At 37.7% G+C, this 23303-nt stretch overlaps 1 protein-coding gene across 8 annotated transcripts in view; it reads right to left on the reverse strand.

Moving 5' to 3' along the window:
- Positions 1–11118: 11118 nt before the first annotated feature.
- Positions 11119–23303, reverse strand: part of SNTG1 (syntrophin gamma 1) — a 305233-nt gene continuing 293048 nt past the window's right edge. For 6 of the 8 annotated variants that reach the window (XM_061354827.1, XM_061354830.1, XM_061354826.1 and 3 more), the window contains 2 exons: positions 22932–23042; positions 11119–12625 (listed from right to left, as the gene is read on the reverse strand). In XM_061354827.1, coding sequence (XP_061210811.1) covers positions 12467–12625; positions 22932–23042 — 270 coding nt within the window. In that variant the 3' untranslated portion in view covers positions 11119–12466. Of the gene's footprint in view, positions 12626–22356; positions 22504–22931; positions 23043–23303 lie in introns of those variants that run through there. The other 2 variants (XM_061354828.1, XM_061354829.1) reach the window with 2 other exon arrangements.

The following is a 23303-nucleotide window of genomic DNA, read 5'->3' on the forward strand; positions in this document are numbered from 1 at the left end:
ACAGTACAATACTATATCATTTAGCATAATAGTGCGGTGTGTACTCACAGCATTACAGAGGTTTACTTAGCAAAATGCATATTGAAAAGAACAGTAGGCAGAAGTGAATAACTTCTTTTTACAACATGGGAGTCTCTCTTCCACACCCCAGGAAGCCCTTTCTCTTTGTCTGAGAAGCAGCGTATTCTTGAAGATTTGTTGGTTTCAAAGTCTACAGTTAAACATTCTGAGGAGAAAAAAGGCATCCAAACCCTTCTTTCAATCACTCCTTAAATGGTCCCTTGGATAGAAATCCATCTTGTTTGTAGAGGGAGATACTGCTGCATGCAAAACAACCTTTTAAAACCTTGCACTACAGCAGCTATCCTTGTTTGACTCTCACTGACCTCTAAAAGATTGATGAACTATTACATTTTAAAGATCAAATGTAAGATTAAAGTAATTCTTCACATATAACTTTTAATTTTGCCCCCAGTTCTAGAGTCTACAATGTCAATTTATACAGATTGCTGAGCAGATGCAGAGAGCTATTGATTTCTGCAGGACTCATCATTGCATTGTTGTTGCTGTGACTCACCTAGAGCTACTCTGAAATAATTTGATAATGCTGTAGGCTGACCTAGTGGATTTTATACAAATATTTTTACTTAAGTGCTTCTTACTTGGAACTGTCTGAAATGGGTTGAGCAGAAAATAGGAGATGATTCACAATAGCCCACAAAAGGGTCATTAAGAGATAATGCCAGAACTATTAGATTTGATGCCTCTGGCCTGTCAGCTTATGGAATTGGTTTGGCCTGAGGGGGGATAAAAGCCTGACAACACAAATGAAACAGTGAAGACACCTTTGTGTCTTTGTGTCTTATTCAAAGGGACATTGTCTAGGGCTACTAATTGATATCCAGACTGGAAAAAAACTGCCCAGATACATATAGAAAAGTGTGTGTGGACTAGTTAGGACTTCTTATGACCAACAGTGACATTGTCATAGAATCAACAGTTTGGGTTGGAAGGAACCATTAAAGGTCCACCCACCTTGCAACAATCAGGGACATCTTCAACCAGATCAGGTTGCTCAGCATCCTATCTAGCCTGACCTTGACTGTTTCCAGGGACCACCTCTCTGGGCAACCTGTTCCAGTGTTTCACCACCCTTATTATAAAAATAAATTCTTCCTTATATCTAGTCTAAACCTACCTTCTTTTAGTTCAAAACCCCTTGTCTACTGCAACAGGCTCTGCTGAAAAGTTTGTCCCCACCTTTCTTGCAGGTACCCTTTAAGTACTGAAAGGCTGCAGTAAGGTCTTTCTGGAGCTTTTTCTTGTCCTTTCTCTTGTCCAGGCTAAACAACCCCAGCTCTCTGTCTTCACAGGAGAGGTGCTCCATCCCTTTGATCATTTTTGGGGCCCTCCTCTGGACCTGTTCCAACAGATTCATGTCTTTCCTGTGCTAGGGACTCCAAAGCTGGACACAGTACTCCAGGTGGAGTCTCATGAGAGTGAAGTAGAGGGAGAGAATCACCTCCATCAAACTGCTGATCATGCTTCTAGTGGTGCAGTCCAGAATACAGTTGGCTTTCTGGGCTGCAAGCACACATTGCTGGCTCACACCCCATTTTTTTATCTACCAGTATCCCCAAGTACTTCTGCACTCTCAATCTATTCGTCCCAGAGTCTGTACTGATGGAGGGGATTGACCAAACCTAGGTGCAGGACCTTGCATTTGGCCTTATTGAACCTCATGAGGTTCACATGGGTCCACTTCTTCAGCTTGTCCAGGTCCCTCAGTCCATTCACTAAAGCCATATCTGATTGTCATTTGGAAAGGAGGGAAATAAGAAAACAGGCATACAAATTGTATGATAACTTATAACCCCTACTTTTCATAAAGCATTTTGGTAATATCAGAATAAATGCACTCTGGTTTAAGAATTATGTTGGGCCACCTCAGCAAGCACAGGATCATAGGAGAAGAAATGTAAATGTTAGAAAACAGAGTGGGATATAATCTTGCAAAGAAAATCTTCCAGTCCAAGAAAGTGACTCTGAGACTAGTGCATTTCACATTAGGAAAAAAACCCATGGCTACAAAATTAGAAGATAGTTAAGAAAATTGTTTTAGGTTATCCACAGAAAGAACAGAATCTGTATTTGTAGTACAACTCTTATTTCTTTTACTAATATGCTCATTAAAGCATGAGAGAATATTATTCTTTATTAATGTTTTCTCTGACAACTTTAAAGGCTCAAACCCCATAAAATTTAAAGACATGGTCCTGCAAACCCCTTTTTACATCCCTTTTAAATGTAATTGCCAGTCACCTCCAGCTTACATGCAAGTCAACAGAATATTTCACCATTTCTATTCACTGCTTTTGGTTTGCAAAAACAAAGCAGTGAACAGAAAACTTATTTGCCTTTAGTTTTGTTAATATCTAGGAAACTGTCATCATCCCACAGAGGGAGCAAACAGTTCCCCAATTAATGCTATCCCTTCATGTTCCCTGATCATTTCTTTTTTCTATGTGCCTTCTAAGCATTTTCCTTCTTAATTTAGCTTCTACTCGAATTTAAGCTACAACAGCAAATAGAGAGCTGATCTACCCAAAGAGGAAAAAAGGCATGCAGAAAAGTTATACAGGGCCATAAGGGAAAAGCTAAGGCAATATTTATTGCATACTTTGCACTAAGCCTTTTACTGTCATTATCTGGCCATACCTCTAGAATCACATTTACAAAAATACTGTAAACATCAGCAAATTTTTTGCTGCTTGGGGTGCTCATAAAAAGGATGACTTGATAAGAAAAACACATTAAAGCCTTCTTTTCAGACATTTAAAAAATGTGCTATCAATACATTGAGCTTCATCTGATCATATTTAAAAAGAAAACAAAACAACAAAAAATAGAACAACCCACTCACTGAAACTTTTAAAATTCTTTGTTGTGTTCCAAAAAAAACCACTGCTCACCTAAAGTGAGAATGGGCTTTGAAAAATGTAATTTGTCTGGCCCAAACAGAAGCAAATATATGAATATAGTGCTGATTTTGGCATTGGAGTTCTGTGCCAACCAAGGCTGCCTGCATATAATGCAACTGCAGAGGTTGAAAAAAAACCCCAAGCCCCAAAAACCAACAAAAAAAATTAGTCACTCAGAAATTGCCTGATTACAAAGATGGAACAAGACTTGATAAATGCTGGAGATATTTTACCTCTGGAAGACCATAAAGGAAAGGTTTCCTATAAGCCTTTCATTCTTTTTCCTTTGCCCTTTACAAGGTGGGGTTTTTTTCTTCTCTTTAGTCATGTCTGGAAGCCAGAAGATGTGGAAAGGGGAGTACTGGCATATAAATTCTCTAACCTGTCTCCTAGAAAAAAATATTTGCATCCAAATCTGCATTTTTACCTTCACAACCCTTGGAGCTGTCTCACTGAAAGCTAACTCTTAAAATAATGGCTGACTTTTCCCTGCATCCTCTTCCCCATAATGGGGGGAGAGGGTGGAAGATAAAGACTCCTAGTTTATCTTCTGAGTGATAAACTGTCTTGTTCCTATACCCCATCCTCATTACTGATGAGCTGAGAGCTGATCACATGACTGGAAGAATATGTAGGTCCATGATATACTAGCTTTTCACAAGATGCCTGTGAGTCACCAGTGTGATGTGGCCATGGAAATAACTCACGCAACCAGTCACAGTCTTTGCAGACAGTTGACAAATATGGCCACAGGGCAGGACATAAGGGAGATCATATCCGGAGAGAGGTTTAAGGTTCAGAAGTAGTCACAGTCAGGGAGAAAAGTCAAATTGGCACAGATTTAGACTGCATCCCATTACGATGGTATGGAAACAAGCCAGGGAACCGGATTAGCGAATGTCTGCACTGAGCAATGAAGAACACTGCACAAAGCCCTGCGCTGCCATGGACTTGATCTGTTCCAGAAGCAGTGTATCACGGTGTGGTGCTGATGGGCTGTATTTATTATCTTAAACTGCATTAAAGTGGATGAGCTGCTTCTGGCCCTGAGCTGGTATTGCTGCAGCACAACAGGTAGACATATCAGCTAGAGTCAGCAGTAGCTCAGGAATGTCTGCACCATATTTCACTGCACTGCATAGGCTTCTATATGAGCTTGGTTTGTGCATTCGGGCAAAATGAAAGCTGACAGGGCATATGATTGCTTGCTCCAAATATATCTATGAGAAGAGAGGAAAGGGGAGACTGACACTATGGCTGCGAAAAAAAAATATTTAAATTAGGGGATAATGCTGGCATAAAATCAAATAGATATAAACTAGTTACAGATAGGTTTAGGCTGGAAATTAGGAGACTGTTTCAGACCATCAGAGCTGCGAAATTCCAGAAGGCTTCCCAATAAAAGGAAGATGGCCAAAAAGCCTAATTACTTTCAAAATTAAGTTTAAACATTTGTGAAAGGGCTTTATATGGTGATAGGGGTTATATGATTTGACTGCCTGAGGAAGCTGGGTAAGATTCAGTGACTCATGCTGTTCTTCCTAAATTTATATTCTTCTTAACATTTTCCTACCATTTGATAAGCCGCTCGGTCCTTCACAGTAGGTCACTAGTTTCCCCTCATCCTCTTGGACAGCTCAGATCATTGTTATACAACACCAGGACTGGGGCCCTTGACCTCCCTATCAGGAGGGAGTCCCACGTGAAACTACTCCCAGCCACAGGAACCACTCAGGTATGAATTCTCTTTGCCTTTGAGTTTCCATGTTAACCATATTCCAAGCTCCTGTTTCTAATGAAATGATGAAAGACCTTAACTTCACGCTTCTTTCAAATATGTCTTCTGATGTGAGCAGAACATAAGTTGTTTGTGATGTTGCCCTGATTTGAGCTTTTGCTGCACTCAGTGGTATTGCAGTGCAAAGACCACAGCCAACCACACAACTGCCTCTCTTCCTTGCTTTACTGAAGGGGTTTGACCTTTGAGACCTCTGTCTTCCCTCGCTAGCCACTTGAAGAAAAATTGTAAAAAGAAAAAAAAAAACAACCAACTCAAAAAAACAAACCAAGAAAAAAAGACATCTAGCTTAAAGGATTTTATATCTCTTCAAAAGAAAAAGGTGAGAGTTTGGATCTGGCTGCATAAGTTTTTCTCTTTTTTCACTGAAGATCATGGTACTCAATGGAGTCTTTTTTTGCCTCTTTTAAACACCCAGTTTCAAGAGATACCTTCACATGACAATCTAAGCATCTAGAAAAAAAATTTTCTAGCCCTCTACTCCACAGCAAAAATGTCTGAAAAAGGTTCAGGTTGCACCTTAAGTAGTCCGGAAAAATAGAAATCAGGTAAAACACTATTATATCACAATTCTGCAAGGCCAAATCAGGGGGTATGGAGTGGCAGTGCTGACACGTACTTTATCCCAGATGTTACTGCTTCTATGCTGTGTGCTTTAGGAAAAATAATAAATCTCTGCTTATGGCCTTTTGAGTTTTAAATCATCTCCAGACTGTACATAACTGTAACCATAATCACTTGGGCCAAGCAGTATTCCCTTTTCACCACACCAGTGATGCAAGTGTAAATGTTCTGAAGTTCACTGGCTCTTTCTGAAATCAGATTTTTTTCCCCCATATTTCTTCCAGTAACAAGTTAAATTTATCTTTTGATTTACAGCATATCTTCTAGCATCTCTTCCCTCAGTCAGGCAAAAAGATAAAATACGTTGGTTTTGTTCTAATAGATGTAGTACCATTTGATTTTTATTTGATTGCAAAGATGTACCCCTAAATACCCTCAAACACTGTAATATCAGGACCAAGTTCACTTTGAGCAGCAGCAAGCAATTAAATGTCAGTGAGAAATTAATCTGGTACTCGTGTGGTAAAATAATCTGGTTGTAGGTGAGTTTCCTAGCCAGTGAAGACGTGGATATTTCCAAAATCCTAGTCAAGATATTCAGTGGATGACATGCCCTGTGGAAATGCTCATGCAAGTAAGGAATCATCATAATTTCTATTAAATAACAGTTGAACATAGTGTTGGGAAATAACTTTACCGTACCATACCAAAGAACCATACTAGGTCCTTCAATTATTTTCTTGATCTCTCAGACTTGGCTTTCAATGGACTTGGCTGTCAATGATATAAAACTCATACACTGTATGACTGAATGCAAAAGATTACTTAAAAAATATTTATTTTCTATTTTTTTCTGTTATGTTCCATTACAAAAAGAAGCATAACAAAACCAAAACAGAAGATAGCATTTTATTAGTGGTACATTAATGAGTTTAAACAACTAGGTGACTTATGCTTGTCACAAATACATATTACAAACAATCACAAAACCGTAACTAAAAATGAAATAAATAATTTGAATATTTTTCTTAAGTTTTAATAATTATAAAATATATAGCACTTTCTATTACATTTTTTCAGTTATTTTTATCCATAACAAATTAAAATTTATGACACATTTTGCAAATATGCTAAAGGGATAAGAATAATTTAAAAATCAAAGATCCTGGAGGTACGAAATAGTAAATTGATTAATGTTTATTGGTTTATTATGGTATATCCAGATTGTGCATATCCTGAAAAAATAGCCATTTCTTTAACTAATATACATATTTTTCTTTATAGCATTATAAGATTCAGTTTTTAAATGTAAAGCTTCATGGATTTATGCTTCTGTTTTATACTTGTGCCTAATATGTAGCTTTCCTTAATATATACTGAGTATCTTCCATTAGTATATACTAATATATACACACACACACACACATACACACATACACACTATGCATTATATATTAGTATATACTGAATAATACAAGAGTTTCTGTAATATATAGTTGGGATTCTTGTGGGGAAAGTTGTTGAAAGTGGAAGTCATGTATACCATGGTGAAAACTAACTAGGCTTTACATTTTTCAATGTATTTTGACAGATTATGTAATGTACTGTAATAATATACAGAATCCAAACAGAAATTTATTTTAACTCCAGTATTCCTATGCTTTTCTCTATGATTCTAACAGAATATGAACTGCTGTTTCTGCTAAATTTCCTGAAAATGGAGCCAAGCAAGTAGAAATATTCCAGGAAAGTACTAAAATTGCACTTAAGAACCCTCCAGGTGAGGAAAGCACTTAAGCTCAGATATTACTTTATTTGCTTTAACCTGAATGTTAGTCACATATCGAAGTACTCTTACCAGTACATGGATGCCCTTGCCATAATCCTTAGTACTATCCTCTGGCTGTTTAAGAGATTTAGAGTGTCTGTCACATAGCCGAGAGCACAGTTTTGCTGCCTGTCTGAGCAAAGGGGGTGAGGGGACAGGAAAGTATGCTTGGGACCTCAGAGCAAATATTCAGAAGTGTAGATGTGGTAGACAGGGGGAAATATGCAGCAGGGAGAGGGCTAACTAGTATGGGGTGGCCTGCTGGCATTCATTACTGTCCTGGTGTAGTGAGGGAAAGAAGGTGATGGAGAATAACCTGGCCTGGGCATCTATCAGCCTTTGTCAGCTTCACTTTGCTCTTGCTGCAGCATCCCCCTTCAGGCACTAATCTCTGGCAGGCTACACAGTGGTGCCCAGGTTTCTAGGGTCTTTCAAGCATCTACAGTGCACCAGCAGCAGCCACTGAGGAGAGAGAAACGGCTGGCACTAGAAGCTGGCACCTTCGCTGTTTTCATCTCCGGGTTTTTTCCTCTGGACTCAAACAGCTACATAGTCTGAAAACCCATCAGGACATGGAAGTTCTGTAGGTGTGATGGTTGTCTAGTTTCATCCTAAAAACCCAGTTCACATGCTTAAAGACTGCTCTGTGATATGAAGAATTGCACAGTGAGTGGCAGCAGGCAGGAACCTGGCTTCAAAAGCACATTCCTGATAAAATGAAAACGCTAACGTAGAAGCACTGTTAGCTCCTTAGAGAGAGACACATGCATGCACCCTCAGAGATCCTAAGCTACATTTTTGCCTTGCACTTCCCTTTTGAGTGCCTCAAGTCCTGCCTTAGGCATCTAAGACAGGTAGTTAAATTTCAGGAGCTTCAGTGAGTCTCTTATGCTCCCCATCACGCAGGACCAGTGAGTCCAAGGTATGGACTCATAATTGCCTGAGGTTGAACACTTTAAAATCAGCTTAAACTTTTTTCAGACACTACACTTTTTCAGAGACCAGAGCCTGTAAGGAAATGGAAAGTGCAATGAAAGGATTAGTGTTTAATATTAATAAAATTACATTTTCCAAAAGGTTCCCTGGTATTTATTTACCAAGTAGAATAAAAACTGGTCTTTGTTTTTGGCATAGGGAATATTTGAGGGTACTGGGACAATATATAGCAAAGCTGCTGAATTTCTAAGGGCAGAAACTGTACATTCACAAGATCTTTAGCCTTTTTAACATTTTGTTTGGTGCAAGAAACATCTTAAGGCAGTGAATAAACAAAATCACATTTAACATAACAGGCTGCAGTATTGACAACTACTAACTTGTGTTTAACTGTCCACTTTGAAATATTCTGATAAAGTCTACAAGCACAAAGTAAATAAATATATTTTTGTGGAATCAAGGGCTCATTTGGAAAATAATATTTCTTATCATTGTCATCTCAAAGCACATTGGTACTATATATTATTGGTTTGCATTCTTATGAATTCTGGTTTGAATAGACAAAATTTCAAATTATTGGTTTTAAAAATAACCCACTTCTTACAGCTAGTTTGTCTCCACAAACTTCTTGCTGCACTTAACAAAATAAAATGACCAACATCTAAAAATATGCTAATTTTTATTTCAAAGGTGCCTTCATGCTACTGGTATGCAAAGGTCTTTTGGAAATTGAGAACTGTATTCTTAAACAGATAAAAGAAATGAAAAGTATTCAATCATTGATGAGATCCAGAATAACGTATTCAAATCGGTAACATTTTCATAATAAAATGATGCTAACACCATAATTTAGGATATGGTGAGCTCTGTGAAGGTCAGATCTTCTAAAACTTCCAAGATAAAACAAAACAAATCAAGTTATCTTAAGTTATACTTAAGAGTACACATTTTTTGGTATACCATATGACATCACTTCAATAGGCACAGTATTATAAAGATTTGTTTTTATTAAACTTAATTTAAGAATATCATGACATAAAGAAAATATCATGACATAAAGAGAACAAATTACGTTTTATGATATGGGTTGGTTGGGTTTCTGAGTTTGTTAAATAATTTTCTCTTAATTGCTTACAGATTTTTAACAAAAGCTAACAGCTCACTGCAATTGCAGGGTTTCTTTGTCACTGGGCTATTGACTTACAGAATACCTCTATTCATTATGCATTATGCATGAAATGAGAGACTGCAACGTAAAGCATGGGTTTTGACATACACATATTAAATTCATTATGGTTTAAATGGGAATCTCCTGTAGGTGTTTAAATGAAAAAATACACTCATTTAATATGTTTGTAAATTACATTTTGCTATTTCAGGATTAGTTATAATGCAGAGTTTGAAATTTTTCCTCTTTGGACTGAATTTATGACCAACTTCCCCTAAAAGGGCAAGCCTGGATGCAGAGTCACCTCTGAATATCATGTGAAGTCAGAGCACAAACCCTCCTGCATTTACAAACCAATGCTGACCTGCAGTCAAGCCTATCGTGTTTTGCATTCTCACAACATTACTTTTATTTTCTTGAAAACAAAAGTATTAATTAACCTTCACCAGTTTAGCTCCTTGAAATATAGGTATTTAGGAAATCAAAATCAATTTACAGGCTAATGTTTGTATTTTACATGTGGTGTATTTAATGCCCAGTTGCAAAAGTCTCACTGATGAATACAGCAGTCCTACAAACAGAATACTTGACAGAGATCTTTAGGATACTCTGGTGAAATACCAAAAGCTCATGTTATTAGCTCAGTTCTGCAGAAGAAACATTTTTTTAGAGAGGGAAAGGCTTTCATATCACAGAATCCCTAATGTGCAGCAATCTGGAATGACATAAATACTGGTATGGGTAAATGTTATGTTAATTTAAGCACTTTAAAAATGTCCATTAAGAACTCTCACTTTCAGTGGTGCAACTGTGCACAGAACATCATCAGTTGAAAGAAAAACATTCAACTGACAGCTGATTAGTTCTAGATTGTGTTCTTACAAGCACAGCATTTACTGAAGTGTTAGCTCATGCCAACACTGATGGCTAAATGCCACAGTAATGCAAGAAAAGGAAGGAGATGATTCGGGAACACAGCGAAGAAGAACTGTCATTAACAGGTATTGGGCTTCTGTTTCCAGTGTTGTCAGTGCTCTATCAAAATTTCTGCTTCCAGTATATACTTTCTTGACAAGGTCAGTGCCTGAGTTACCATTGTTTAACCCCTCAGACTGCCATAGCTTTGGATTCAAAATATCTGGGGTTTGTACTTTCTCAGGAGCAAACTCAAGATCTGATGGACAGCCATGGTAGTTTCATGTGTCATTCAGAGACCAGGATGTGACCCCCTCAATTAAGGACAATTCATATAAACAAAGACACAATGACTACGAAAATGTTGGATTTTGGTGACACTTAAAGCATCTGATAGCTGGATTTCAACATCCTTCCACTGTATTTAGCATGGAAAATAAATGTATAACCCTTAGAGGTATACTAATAAGAAGCAAGCATGTGGTGAAGGCCATCTGAAAGTGATAAAAAGAGTCTCCAGAAAATATATTTTCAGATTATTTGGAACTAGTAGCTATACTTCAAGGCAAGGATACTCTCACACACATAAATCCAAGTATTTCTAATGCAAAGCAAAGCAAAGGAAATACGATTTTCCCCGACAGTTCATTCATCTTTTGTCTCTGCCTTGCATTTTTAATTGTTCCCATTTTGAAAAGGATTTACTCTGACTTCACTTTTGAAGCTTTAATTACCTTACTACATAGAAAGAGATATGACAGAATTAGCCTTTCTGTTAAGCAAGCAGATGGTGCTCATAACCCTTTTCTTCTATGTGCTTTTATAACAAGACTGGGGGGGGGGGGAAGAAAAAAAGTTTTGATTTCAATATAATAAACAGAAAACCCACAAAGTATTATTTAAAATGTTATGCACATACTATAGCTGCACTAATGGCTCCTCTTGCACTTTTTTAGGTTCTCATGTCTGGCAAAAGAAGTACCTCACCTTTTCTGTTGCTTCAGCTATATCCCACACATTCTCCCACCATTTTTCCATCTTCACTTATGTGTGTAATAGCACAAAATTAAATTATTTTGCAAAATTATATTTAAATAAAGTTACTAGTTTTAAATTTATCAACTCTGTCAGATTTCATCATTAAATGATATTCTGGAACTAGTAAATGATCTGGTCCAGAGTGATGTAATAATCTTAACATTATGCACTGCCATCTATTCTTTACAAGTTATTTAATTTATACCTGTCTTTTACTAACAATATATAAAAAACATTCAAAGGGTGGACTCATTTTTCAAGCATAATGTAGAGTTATCTCTTTTGTTGACAGCCTGAGTGGAACAGAGGTTCTACTTACGATGTGAAAACAAGGTTAAACATGGAAACAATGTATTAGATGGATTGTCTCCGAAACAAATTCAATAGTTAATTATTGTGAACAAAGACTATGAGATTTATATAATTTAGTTCTTGACAAAAAAAAAGGAGGAAGTAAATAGCAGACATGATACTTTATGCACTTGCACTTAATTTGTTATTCAAATTGAATTCTTATCTCATTATTTCTATTTGAAGAAGAGGGACTTACTTGTGGAAAGGTATTTTGCTTTTTGTGGCTTGGCTTACTTGTTTTTTAATCTATCACTCCAATATGGCTGTATCTTTCTTGCTGTTACTGTTAAGACTAAAAGTACAAAACAGAGAAAAGTAGCATGACTCCATGTATGGACACAAATATGGATTTATAACAGTGCTTAAAGTGCTTTCTTGTTTGAGGAGATACCTAAATGCCTTTTCATGCTTATCTCCTTGTCACCATGTACTATATGCTCGTTGTTTGCTCTTATGTCATTTATAATGATAGGGTATTAAGTTCATACTCAGAGTTTATTGTTATAAAAAACATCTGAAACCAGGAAAATGACAATTCTATTTGTGTATTATTACAGCAATTTGAAAATTTTATTAAATACCGAAGTGCTTCATTTCATAATTTATTCCTTTGTTTCCAGTGTTGCTTAAAGCACTATGTAAGTACAAATAGATCATACTAAAAGCATATCCGTCCTATTCTGGGGTTTCGACTAGGGTTATATACCGATGTCTTGCAGAACAGAGATGGATCTATGATCCCACATGAGCATTTATCTGTTGATGCTGCAAGATGTCTTGCCTCCAGGATTGGTTTCCATGTACATGGTTCACCAAAGGTCTACATCTTATGAATATACATTGTTATATCTTGTTGTTAAGTGGCAGTGCTGTCATGTGAGAAGTCAAGTAGTATACTTTAATTTGCCAGTACCAGAAGTTGTGGGAGCAGCAGAAGCTGTAGCTTGACTGCCTACATACAAAGGGTCCAAACAAGCCACTTTGGCTGCAAAGAATGAGTGGATACAGTGAAGAACTGCAAACAGGTTGGAAAATTCCAGCTCCTGGAATTGAAAACAAAAAGATTAAACATGAAAAAAAAAAGAACACCTCACAAACATATACCAAGGAATGAACCAGTATTCAATGATTTTAACAGTTTAATGTAATTCCCCTAACATGCCTGACAATTCTCCATTACAGGGACTTGGACACTGATCAACCCCCATTCAGTAAGTAATTGTTTGGAGGTTAACATGGACAAATTTCTACGAAGTGCTTCCATAGACATATGAGATCCTACCAGCTAAAGGGGAAGGAACGTGATGCTACAGATTTGTTTTCCCTCAGGTTAATGCAAATCTGGCACTTTTGAAGGTTAATTTAGATAAAAATTGGACTGCACCATAAATCTACACATCTCTGAATTGCTATTCTATATACAACGTACCCACAAAGATCAACGTCAAGTTCCACATCACGTCATCACGTCACCTCACACTGGTAGGTATTATCTTACCTGTGCTCCCTCGCCCTCAAAAAAAGACAAGTTTTCAAAAAGTGCTGTGATCACACAGTGTTATTCATCTATAGTGATCTGTTTTCACTGAGAAGTAACCCTCTCAACAGTTAACATGTAACTGGACTGAAAATAGAACCAGACTCCATGTTTTAAATTTTTTACCAATACTAGACAATTGCTTCTTTTTCTACTTTAATTTACATCTCTAAAGCACCAAAGCATGACTAGGTGGGACCCTTTTAGACACCACACTTAGAGGACATAAATAAAAAACATATATATTTTTTTAACATATATGAATTTGCTCCTTTGTGTTTAATTGACTTTACATGATCAGTGTTTTTTAGGTTGTCTTCACTACGATTTTTCTGGAGTTGGCATTTAACCAATAAATATCTGGTTTATTTGAAAGCAAATACTGACGTATTTGAATACATTTAAGTGTAAGGGTGGTAGCGCAGAGTTGCCATCTTTCTGCTTTCATTCACTGCCTATACGGATTCCTTCATTGTAATATGAAGACAGTAATAGATATCTGTGGTATATTCTATTTCTCTTTCTGTTCAGCACTGCTACTTCCAGGCTGTGAAGAGCTGAGTGTTGTCCTTTTTTTTATTTAAAGAATATCGATAATGTTGTAAATTCAACGAAAAAATAGCTAAATCTCTCAAAATGACATTAAGCTGCAATTTTCTGCCTCTTGAGATTTTCGGGGAGATATTGCTGCATGTAATTCACAGAGATGTTTACAAATCCCTCTTATGCAAGGGAGAACAACTGCCTGAAAGCAGACAGCTGCAGGTACAGAGTGTCCAGTGATGTACTGAATGGGTAGAGCTTTGCTCAGCTCTCTTGCAACATAAGCAGATGTCCTTCAGACATGCTCAGAAGTGAAGTTTCCATGAGCTTCTTTAAAAATGTCTTCTTTAAATGTCCCATGAGATTCTTTAAAATCCCTTAACTCAATATTTTTCTTTATTCTCAATAAAGAAGATGGAGTTTATGCCAAGTTTCACAAACCTGCCATCTGTGTCCATTTAAAAAAAAATATCTGTTTAGAGACATTCTGATTTTCAAACACTGGGAGAAGGGCAATTTTATCACTATGCCAAAGTTTTTTTTTAGTTCCTTAAATTTCAAAATAAGAAAATTTATCATAAATAGGAATATAATGAAAATTCAAAATGAAGAAACAAAGAATTATAGAAGCTATTTCAGAGTAAGAACTATCAGTCATTAAAATTAACTTAGTTTTCAATTAACAGGTTTCTATCAATATTACCCTTCTTTATAAAAATAAATATGAAGCTGAAGATGACAGAACAAATATTTAGTGGAAAAGTGAAATATTCATAGTATCAATTCCATGTGTTACATGTAGAAAGACTACATTTCCCCCTACGTCTCAACAGGATAAGCCTATTAAATATTACAGTTTGAGAACTGTTTGAGTCAATTAGGTAACCCTATTAGCTGAAAGTTCTTACTATAATAATTACACCTACTGGACACTGAATTTTCACAGTGCATTAGAACAGTAATTGCCAACAGTTATCACAGGTGTTTCTGCAGCAGCAACACATTGGGAAGATGGATTGTTTAATGGACCTTCAAGAAAAACAAGTGAGGCAACAGAACAGCTTCCAAAGGTCCCTCTGGATTACTGTTAGTAACATAGTGCAGAAATTACTTTGACTGCAAAGATGAACTCTGAGGAATCATCAAATAATGGATTACTATTTGCTCTGAAACATTATTCCCATTTCAATGTAGGCATGCATTTTTAACTGGAAATTCAATCAATGTGAAGCACAGTAGGCTGACTGGCACATGGTGAGCACATACAGGACTGATTAATGGCTGCAGCTCAATCAATGGGAACAAGATCTATCAGGAGCAAGACTTTTCTGGCAGATTAGCCTAATCACAAGAAAGCTTAATGTACAGATAAGACTTCATGTAGAGCTGCTGGCAGATGAAACATTCCCTCACTTCTACTGGAACTTGCACTTTTAGCTGCCCATGGGTCTACTCTACAGATGGAAGGGAACCCACAAGCTTTTGTGCATGCTTAACCACCCCTGGTTGTTTCTGTATACACTTTGTCATCTGTTTATCCTCTTGTCCAAATACACTTTCTTCTAGGTGGGATTCTGTGTATTGCACACCAGCTTCAGATGAGGTTTCCAGTAACACCAAGCTGTGTCATGCTGTCGACACACTGGAGGAAAGAGATGCCATCAAGAGGGTCCCTGACAGGCTTGGGCCAATGCAAACCTCATGAAATTCAACAAGGCCAAGCACCAGGTCAAGCACAGGCTGGGTGGAGAATGGATCGAGAGCAGCCCTGAGGAGAAGGATTTGGGGGTATTGGTTCATGAAAAGCTTGACACAAGTCAGCAGTGTGAATTTGCAGCCCAGAAAGCCAACTGTATGCTGGCCTGCATCAAAAGGAGCAAGGCCAGCAGGTTGAAGGAGGTGATTCTCCTGCTCTACTCCACTTTCTTGAGACTTCACCTGGAGTACTGCAAGCAACACAAGAGGGACATGAACACAGAAAAACTAAAAATTGAATCACACAAACCTACGCAGGTCAGAAATCTGACCTCAGAATGCAGTCACTGCAACTGAGAAATCCCTCTGTAAAAATCCTAAGGAGGTGCACTGAAAACCCATTTAAAGATGATACTCTAAACTTGAAGTATGCTTAAAATAAGCTACTGAATACCATTTGAGTAAGTAGTTCTATACACTGGATCACTTTCAGAAAAGCAGATGAACTGTGCGCATCTTGTTATGGTTTCTAATCTGTCAATCTCCTTAATTCTTAATGTGGCTGCATTGGCTGCAAGACCTTACTTATAAATGCTTATCATAATACTGTTTTATGTCCATACCAAACATAAATTGTCCACAAAAGGGTGATATTTTCTCATTAAAACATTGATGTCTATATGCTAGCTAATGTTAGAAAATGCAGGAACTGATGTGCTGTAATTGTGCAGGACTTGGGGAAAAATGCTTTCACCAGAAGACACTGATACATGAAAGTAATCATCTAGGGTAATGACTTCTAACACATGCAACAAAACTTTCAATTAAATTAAAATTTTATTTTAGAGAATATACTTGAAATAAGCAGAAATGTCAGTCTGGAAAATGGTGCAAGCATCCATTAAGACACCTGGCAATAGCCGAAAGTGGGCATTTCCTTCACAACAGCAGTGATTTAGGCTATTTGTCTTACTTTAGATTAGACTTCTATATAAGATAATTTCAAGTATGAATTAACTGACATTAATTACTATTAAGGTAGTATTAATTAATAAGTATTAATGATAAATCCTTGAAGTTACACTTCTTCCTTTGCTAATACATTATTTCTGCCCTCTTCAATTCTCCATATTCATATAGGCAAAGAAAATTGACTGGATCTTCATCTTAATATGCTGATTTTTTAATTTATTTCCGTTTATTTCCGCAACTCATCTTAGGAGTTCAGCTAATTTGTGAACAAAAGCTAACCTAATGCAGGACAACTGTGTGACCTTGCCTGAGTTTTCCTGTCAAAACTGTTGAGCTGTGTAAAAGTCCTTCAAGTTCAGAAAGGTGAAAACAGAAATCAAAGTGTAGCTTTTGAGTTATATACATGTTTTACAAGGCACAGCAACTCCTAGTTCACAGAAATTACTCAGTGGTGTGTTTACTTACTTAGAAAATTCAAATGGAAATTGTATGTAATAAGAAAAACAGCACTGATACTAATTTTTATATACATGACATATTCCTATGTTTGGAAGCATATATATATAAAGAAACAGGATCTCTCATAGATTTAAAATACTGTTCATATTTGTCAGAAAAATATAAAGCAGCTTCCATTGCAGTTATCCAATACTTAGCAAGGTGAAACAGAACAGCAAAGGACTCTGAGTTTCTTACAGTTTTGAGATTGTGTTATTAGCATCTGGAAGCTGCTGTGATACTGGAAAGATATTATTGCATCATTAAACTGTAGCTAAACAAATAGGGAAATAGGTAACTAGACAGGAAGGTGCCTAAGTGAATCCCTTTGTGCCTTGGAAATAAGGAGAAAGCTTTGCCCTTTGCCCTTCTGTGCTTGTTTTTTTCAACCCAACCCCAACAGCTCAGTAAGAACAAAGGAGACATGTAGGTTCCACATTCTGCCAAACCAACAGCTCTGTTTTGTAGCTCTTAATCAGAAAAATTCTGTCTGACTGTGCAAACTTGTGCAATATTTCCTGCTGAGTGACAGCTGGGAAATAACCTACAGATTGGATTATCTAAAGGGTATCGGTGATTAATGTTGCCCCTAAGGGATTTTCTTCTCAGAAACCACATAGATTTTGCCTTAGAGACCTTCAAAGTTAGGTCTTTGCACCCAGACATCCTGCCGTGGACCTACTGATGTGACCTATGGTAATTACTGTTCAGATTTTTCAGACTGGAATTGCTTAAATCTACGAGGAGACACTTTTACATTACGTTATATATCTTTATAGTAACGTGCTATTATTTACACAGAAGCCAAACAAAAGCATCATGCAAAGTCTCTAGTAAAAAGCAGTATTTTCAACAGTAACTGACAGAATAGTGCAAATGTTTAAATATCTTAAATTATTTCCAAGTGGAAAAGAAGTATGTGTGGTTAAACTGTAGCCAAATCCATATCACATACTGTGTGTCTCAGAGCATGCCATTTTGAATCTTGTCAAGTCAGGCATGAAACATGCTGTGAAAATGTTGACAGAATTATATAAATATTAGCTAAACTCTGGTGGCAAGTGTGTTTCTCGAAAACAAAAAAGAAGCTGACTGATGAATGGACATGGTTCTGCATTTGTTCTTATGAAGTATTTTTGCCATATTCTTCTAAAATTAACAGTGATATCTTTGTATATTCCACCAGAATATGGAGTAGTTGCTGCATAATTATGAAGACAGAAAGGCTAAAGTATAAAATGCTGTTCCATAACTTATTGTTTGTTTGTTTTTTCAAGCAATGTTCACATACAAATCTGAATGGTTTTCCAGAATAGTAACTTTTGGATAGAAACTCAATATCTAAGCACTCTGATACTCTTAATTCTCTAGATAATAAATAAGTGTTTTAAAGCTAAAAGTATTATCACATCGATACAACATGCCATATCAACACTACTGGGATGGCATGAGATGCACAGCATTGTAAATGATAGAAGACAGGAAGCATTTTGATTTTGATAATTCATATTTGTACAGGAAAGAATTATGTAGAATCATAGAATTATTTAGTTTGAAAAATACCTTTAAGATCATCAAGTCCAACTGTTAACCTAGCACTGCCAAGTCTAAGTGCCACATCTGTGTCCCCACCACATCCAGGGATGGGGACACCACCACTTCACTAGACAGCCTGTCCCAATGCTTGACAACTCTTTTGGTGAAGATTTTTTTCCTAATATCCAGTCTAAACCTCCCCTGATGTAACCTGAAGTAATTTCCTCTTGTTACTTGGGAAAAGCGATGGCCACCTACCTCACTACAACCTCCCTTCAGGTGGCTGTAGAGAGCAGTATGTTCTCCCCTGAGCCTCCTGAAAAGGCCAGACTAAACAACCCCAGTTCCCGTAGCTGCTTCTCATCAGACTTGTGCTCCAGGCCCTTTACCAGCTTTGCTGTTCTTCTCTGGACACTGGACATGCTGCAGCACCTCAGAGTCTGTCTTGCAGTGAGGGGCCCAGAACTGAAAGCAGGATTCAAGCTGCAGCCTCACCAGTGCCAAGAGCAGGGGGTTGATTACTCCACAAGTCCTGTTGGCTACAATATTTCCGATACAAGCCAGGGTGTTATTGGTCTTGGCCCCCTGGGCACACTGCTCATATTCAGCCAACTGCAGACCATAACAAAAGCAAAATTGTTTAAAAATACCCCAAAACAACAAAACAGGACAGACCACCTCACATTTGCAAGGGGTAACTGAATTATAGCACATTATATACATTAACACATTCTGTCAGTACTATAGCTGACTTTTGGAGCTGGAGGAAAACACATCTTAGAGGCAAGAAAAGAAGTCTCAGATCAGGTATGCATACACCGTAACAGGTTCTGCATAGAGTGGGTTAGTGTTAACTGTGAAGAGTTAACCCTTCTGTTCCAGTGACTTTGTTAAACTTTATCAGTGTTCCCTGCTTCTACATTACTGTTTGGGAATGCAGAATTGAAGAGCCCTTCATGCTGGGGCAATGACTTTTCAGTGTTTTGGTTTTGTTCTCAGCTGTGAGCTTTCATCTCACTATATGCTGATATTCCCTGTGTAACAGAACTGGCAAAAATTATCTTATATGTAAAGAAAATGTTACACTGTATTTCCCCGTACAACAGTCAGTCCCCAGGCTTTTTGAAGCACAGAGATGCATTTAACAGGTGATGATAACTGTGTCCATGAATATTCATCACAACCTTTAACAGATGTTTTACAGAATTCCCATCATCTGATTCCAAATGTAGCCTGCATACAGTATGCATGAAATCTGGCATTACAAGCATTTCTGCAAATCTGATTAACATTTCCTAATGACTCAAGAGTTCTGCAGATAGTTATACCTCTAACTCTGTAATGCTACTAGAATCCAAAAAATAGAGGCTAGATTGTTCCACCTCTTCTGATGCTGAATAGTGCTTTAAATTCAAGAAAGGCTTAAAGGATACTGAAGGGGCTAATCCACAGAATTTTAAACTAACCAAAGTTCAAAAAATATGACCTAAGAATGACATTCATTTTATAGCCACATTTATTTACGTTTCTTAGACTAAGGAACATAGTTCATACATGAACAAATTGGAATGGATAAAGTGCTTCACTATAAATGCTGCGGCACCTTCCAAAGACAACATTACCTGACTTTTTTGATCATAACTGGTATTGTTTGATCACCAAGAAAATAAATGACAAGTAAAAATTTTTATTTCTAAATTGATCAATGTGAAAGATTGTGTTTATAATAAAGAGCTTAATGCAGCTATTTGCATTCAAACTCATGACTGCCTCTGACACAATGCCTTTTTTCTTTACATACTTTATCATGCTGTACATATTTAGCCCTTTTTGCCAGTAATTTATTTACTAATTTCCTTTTGGCTCATGGAACCACATAGTTACCACCTTCATTCTGCAATTTTCTCTCAGACATGATCAGGAAAAATAGTACAGCACATGCTTCAAAAGCAAGGCTTAAAGATGGCTAAGAAATTAGTCTTTATGTTAACATAAAGATTGGGATCCTAGTCTAAAAGACCTTTGATCCAAACTCTAAGGCACTTCTAGTTTTCAAAGAGCTTGGGAGATCATTTTTCCTCACACAAACTGGGAAAGTAAATGCCCTATTCTCAAAAGACAGAACTCAAACTAAATAGAATAAATAAATAGAATTAAATTTGGCTAGGGATGTTAACAGGAAGGGATTCTATAGGTACATAGCGAATAAAAGACAGACTAGGGACAATGTAGGGCCCCTCCGGAGGCTATCGGGAGAACTGGCTATGCCGGATTTGGAGAAGGCTGAGGTTCTTAATAACTTCTTTGCATCGGTCTTCTCTGGCAAAGGCTCTGACAGCACCACCCAAGTCTTGGAAGGCAGACGCAGGGACTGTGAGAATGAAGACCTCAGGCCCACTGTAGGAGAGGATCTGGTTCGAGACCATCTTAAGAACCTGAACATTCACAAGTCCATGGGACCTGATGAAATCCATCCACGGGTCCTGAAGGAGCTGGCAAATGAAGTTGCTATGCCACTGTCTTATCATATTTGAAAAATTGTGGCAGTCAGGTGAAGTTCCTGATGACTGGAAAAAGGGAAATATAACCCCCATTTTCAAGAAGGGGAAAATGGATGACCCTGGGAATTACAGACCAGTCAGTCTCACCTCTGTGCCTGGCAAAATCTTGGAGCAGATTCTCCTGGAAGGCATGCTAAGACAAATGAAAAACAACAAGGTGCTTGGTGACAGACAGCATGGCTTCACTAAGGGGAAAACCTGTCTCACCGATTTGGTGGCCTTCTATGATGGGGCTACGGAACTAATAGACAGGGGTAGAGCAGTTGATGTCATCTACCTGGATTTGTGGAAAGTGTTCGACACTGTCCCACACAATATCCTTGTCTCTAAATTTGAGAGACATCAATTTGATAGATGGACCACTCGGTGGATAAAGAACTGGCTGGACGCTGCACATAAAGAGTTGTGGTCAATGGCTCAATATCCAGCTGGAGACCAGTAACGAGTGGTGTCCCTCAGGGGGGTGTTGGGATCGGTTTTGTTCAACATCTTTGTCAGTGACATGGACAGTGGGATTGAGTGCACCCTCAGCAAGTTTGCCGATGACACCAAGCTGTGCGGTTCGGTTGATACGCTGGAGGGAAGGAATGCCATCCAGAGGGACTTTTACACGCTTGTGAGGTGGGCTGATGCCAACCTCATGAAGTTTAACCTTACCAAGGACAAGGTCCTACACCTGGGTCAGAGCAATCCCAGACACAGCTACAGGCTGGACAGAGAAGAGATTCTGATCAGCCCTGAGGAGAAGGACTTGGGGGTGCTGGTTGATGAGAAAATGAACATGAGACGGCAGTGTGTGCTTGCAACCCAGAAAGCCAATCATATCCTGAGCTGCATCAAAAGGAGCATGACCAGCAGGTTGAAGGAGGTGATCCTGCCCCTCTGCTCTCGTGAAACCTCACTTGGAGTATTGTGTGGAGTTCTGGTGTCCTTAACATAAAAAGGACATGGAACTGTTGGAACAAGTCCAGAGGAGGGCCACGAGGATGATCAGGGGACTGGAGCACCTCCCAGATAAAGATAGGCTGAGAAAGTTGGGGCTGTTCAGCCTGGAGAAGAGAAGGCTGCATGGAGACCTCATAGCAGCCTTCCAGTATCTGAAGTGGGCCTATAGGGATGCTGGAGAGGGACTCTTCATTAGGGACTGTTGTGATAGGACAAGGGGTAACGGTTTAAAACTTAAACAGGGTAAGTTAAGATTGGATATAAGGAAGAACTTCTTTACTGTAAGGGTGGTGAAGCACTGGAATAGGTTGCCCAGGTAGGTTGTGACTGCTCTATCCCTGGCAGTGTTCAAGGCCAGGTTGGACAGAGCCTTGGGTGTCATGGTTTAGTGTAAGGTGTCCCTGCCCATGGCAGGGGGTTGGAACTTGATGATCTTAAGGTCCTTTCCAACCCTAACCATTCTATGATTCTATTATTCTATGAACTAAGCCTCTCAGGGTTATCGTTTTCATGAATTAGCTCTTGCAACAAAAGCACAACTGAAAATACAACTTCACTGACTTTCAATTAGACACAGATATAAAGCTTCAGTCTTGTAAGGGAGTATGTATTTAATCCACACTTTTTTTTTCTCCTTTGAAATAAAAACAGATTTTAGATCTTTACTGGATTTTTTCCCTAGGTTGACTTGAGGATATATTTTGCACCATTTCTTCATGATAAAAATATAGTATGAAAAATAGGGTCAAACTCTCAGCCAGCTTTGTCAAAATGATAAACAGGAGAGTCGGTAAATATGCCTAAATGCATACATAGGAAGTTCTGGGGTTTATCATTTTTTAATGTAATTACACCTTTCAAAAGACTTTCAACTAGCAAAAATCCAAGCAATTGATTCAGCTTTCTTTTCTTGGAATTTCTTTGGTTTTCTTTTCATTCATCGAGTTTGCTTTGAATTAGTAATTAGTAAACTAAATAATTAAGTTTTATTTATTACTGCATTCCCCTAGATGCTTTGATAACTGCTTTTAATGTACAAAACTCACAATACATTATTTTTACCTTTGCTTCAATTTGTTTAGTATCTTGGTTTTGGAACAAAAATTTGATTTTGCTCTTCCCATCATCTGAAGAACCCTTGAGCTGGGAAAACTTGTACCTCCAAAGTACAGCCTAGGGAAAAAAAAAAAAAAGAAACATAAAAAAACCATACACAAGCAACTTAGTGTAGTTATCATTGAAAATTGTATTAGAAATATCCAATCTCCTTCCAAGGGAACTTTAACCCTTCTATGGTACATAATTAAATCAGTTTAGAGTTATGTGGTCCAATGCTCCTATGTATTATATGTACAGATATGGCTGTACTGTATTTTGTCAGTGTGTGATTCAGATCTGTCAAGAGTACATTTTTGAAATTTACTCTGAAATTCC

The sequence above is a fragment of the Neopsephotus bourkii genome, unplaced genomic scaffold, assembly GCF_033783945.1.
Source record: "Neopsephotus bourkii isolate Nb327-2 ecotype Australia unplaced genomic scaffold, CSIRO-AGI_Nbou_v1 NB_753, whole genome shotgun sequence".
In the NCBI taxonomy this organism is placed as follows: domain Eukaryota; kingdom Metazoa; phylum Chordata; class Aves; order Psittaciformes; family Psittacidae; genus Neopsephotus; species Neopsephotus bourkii.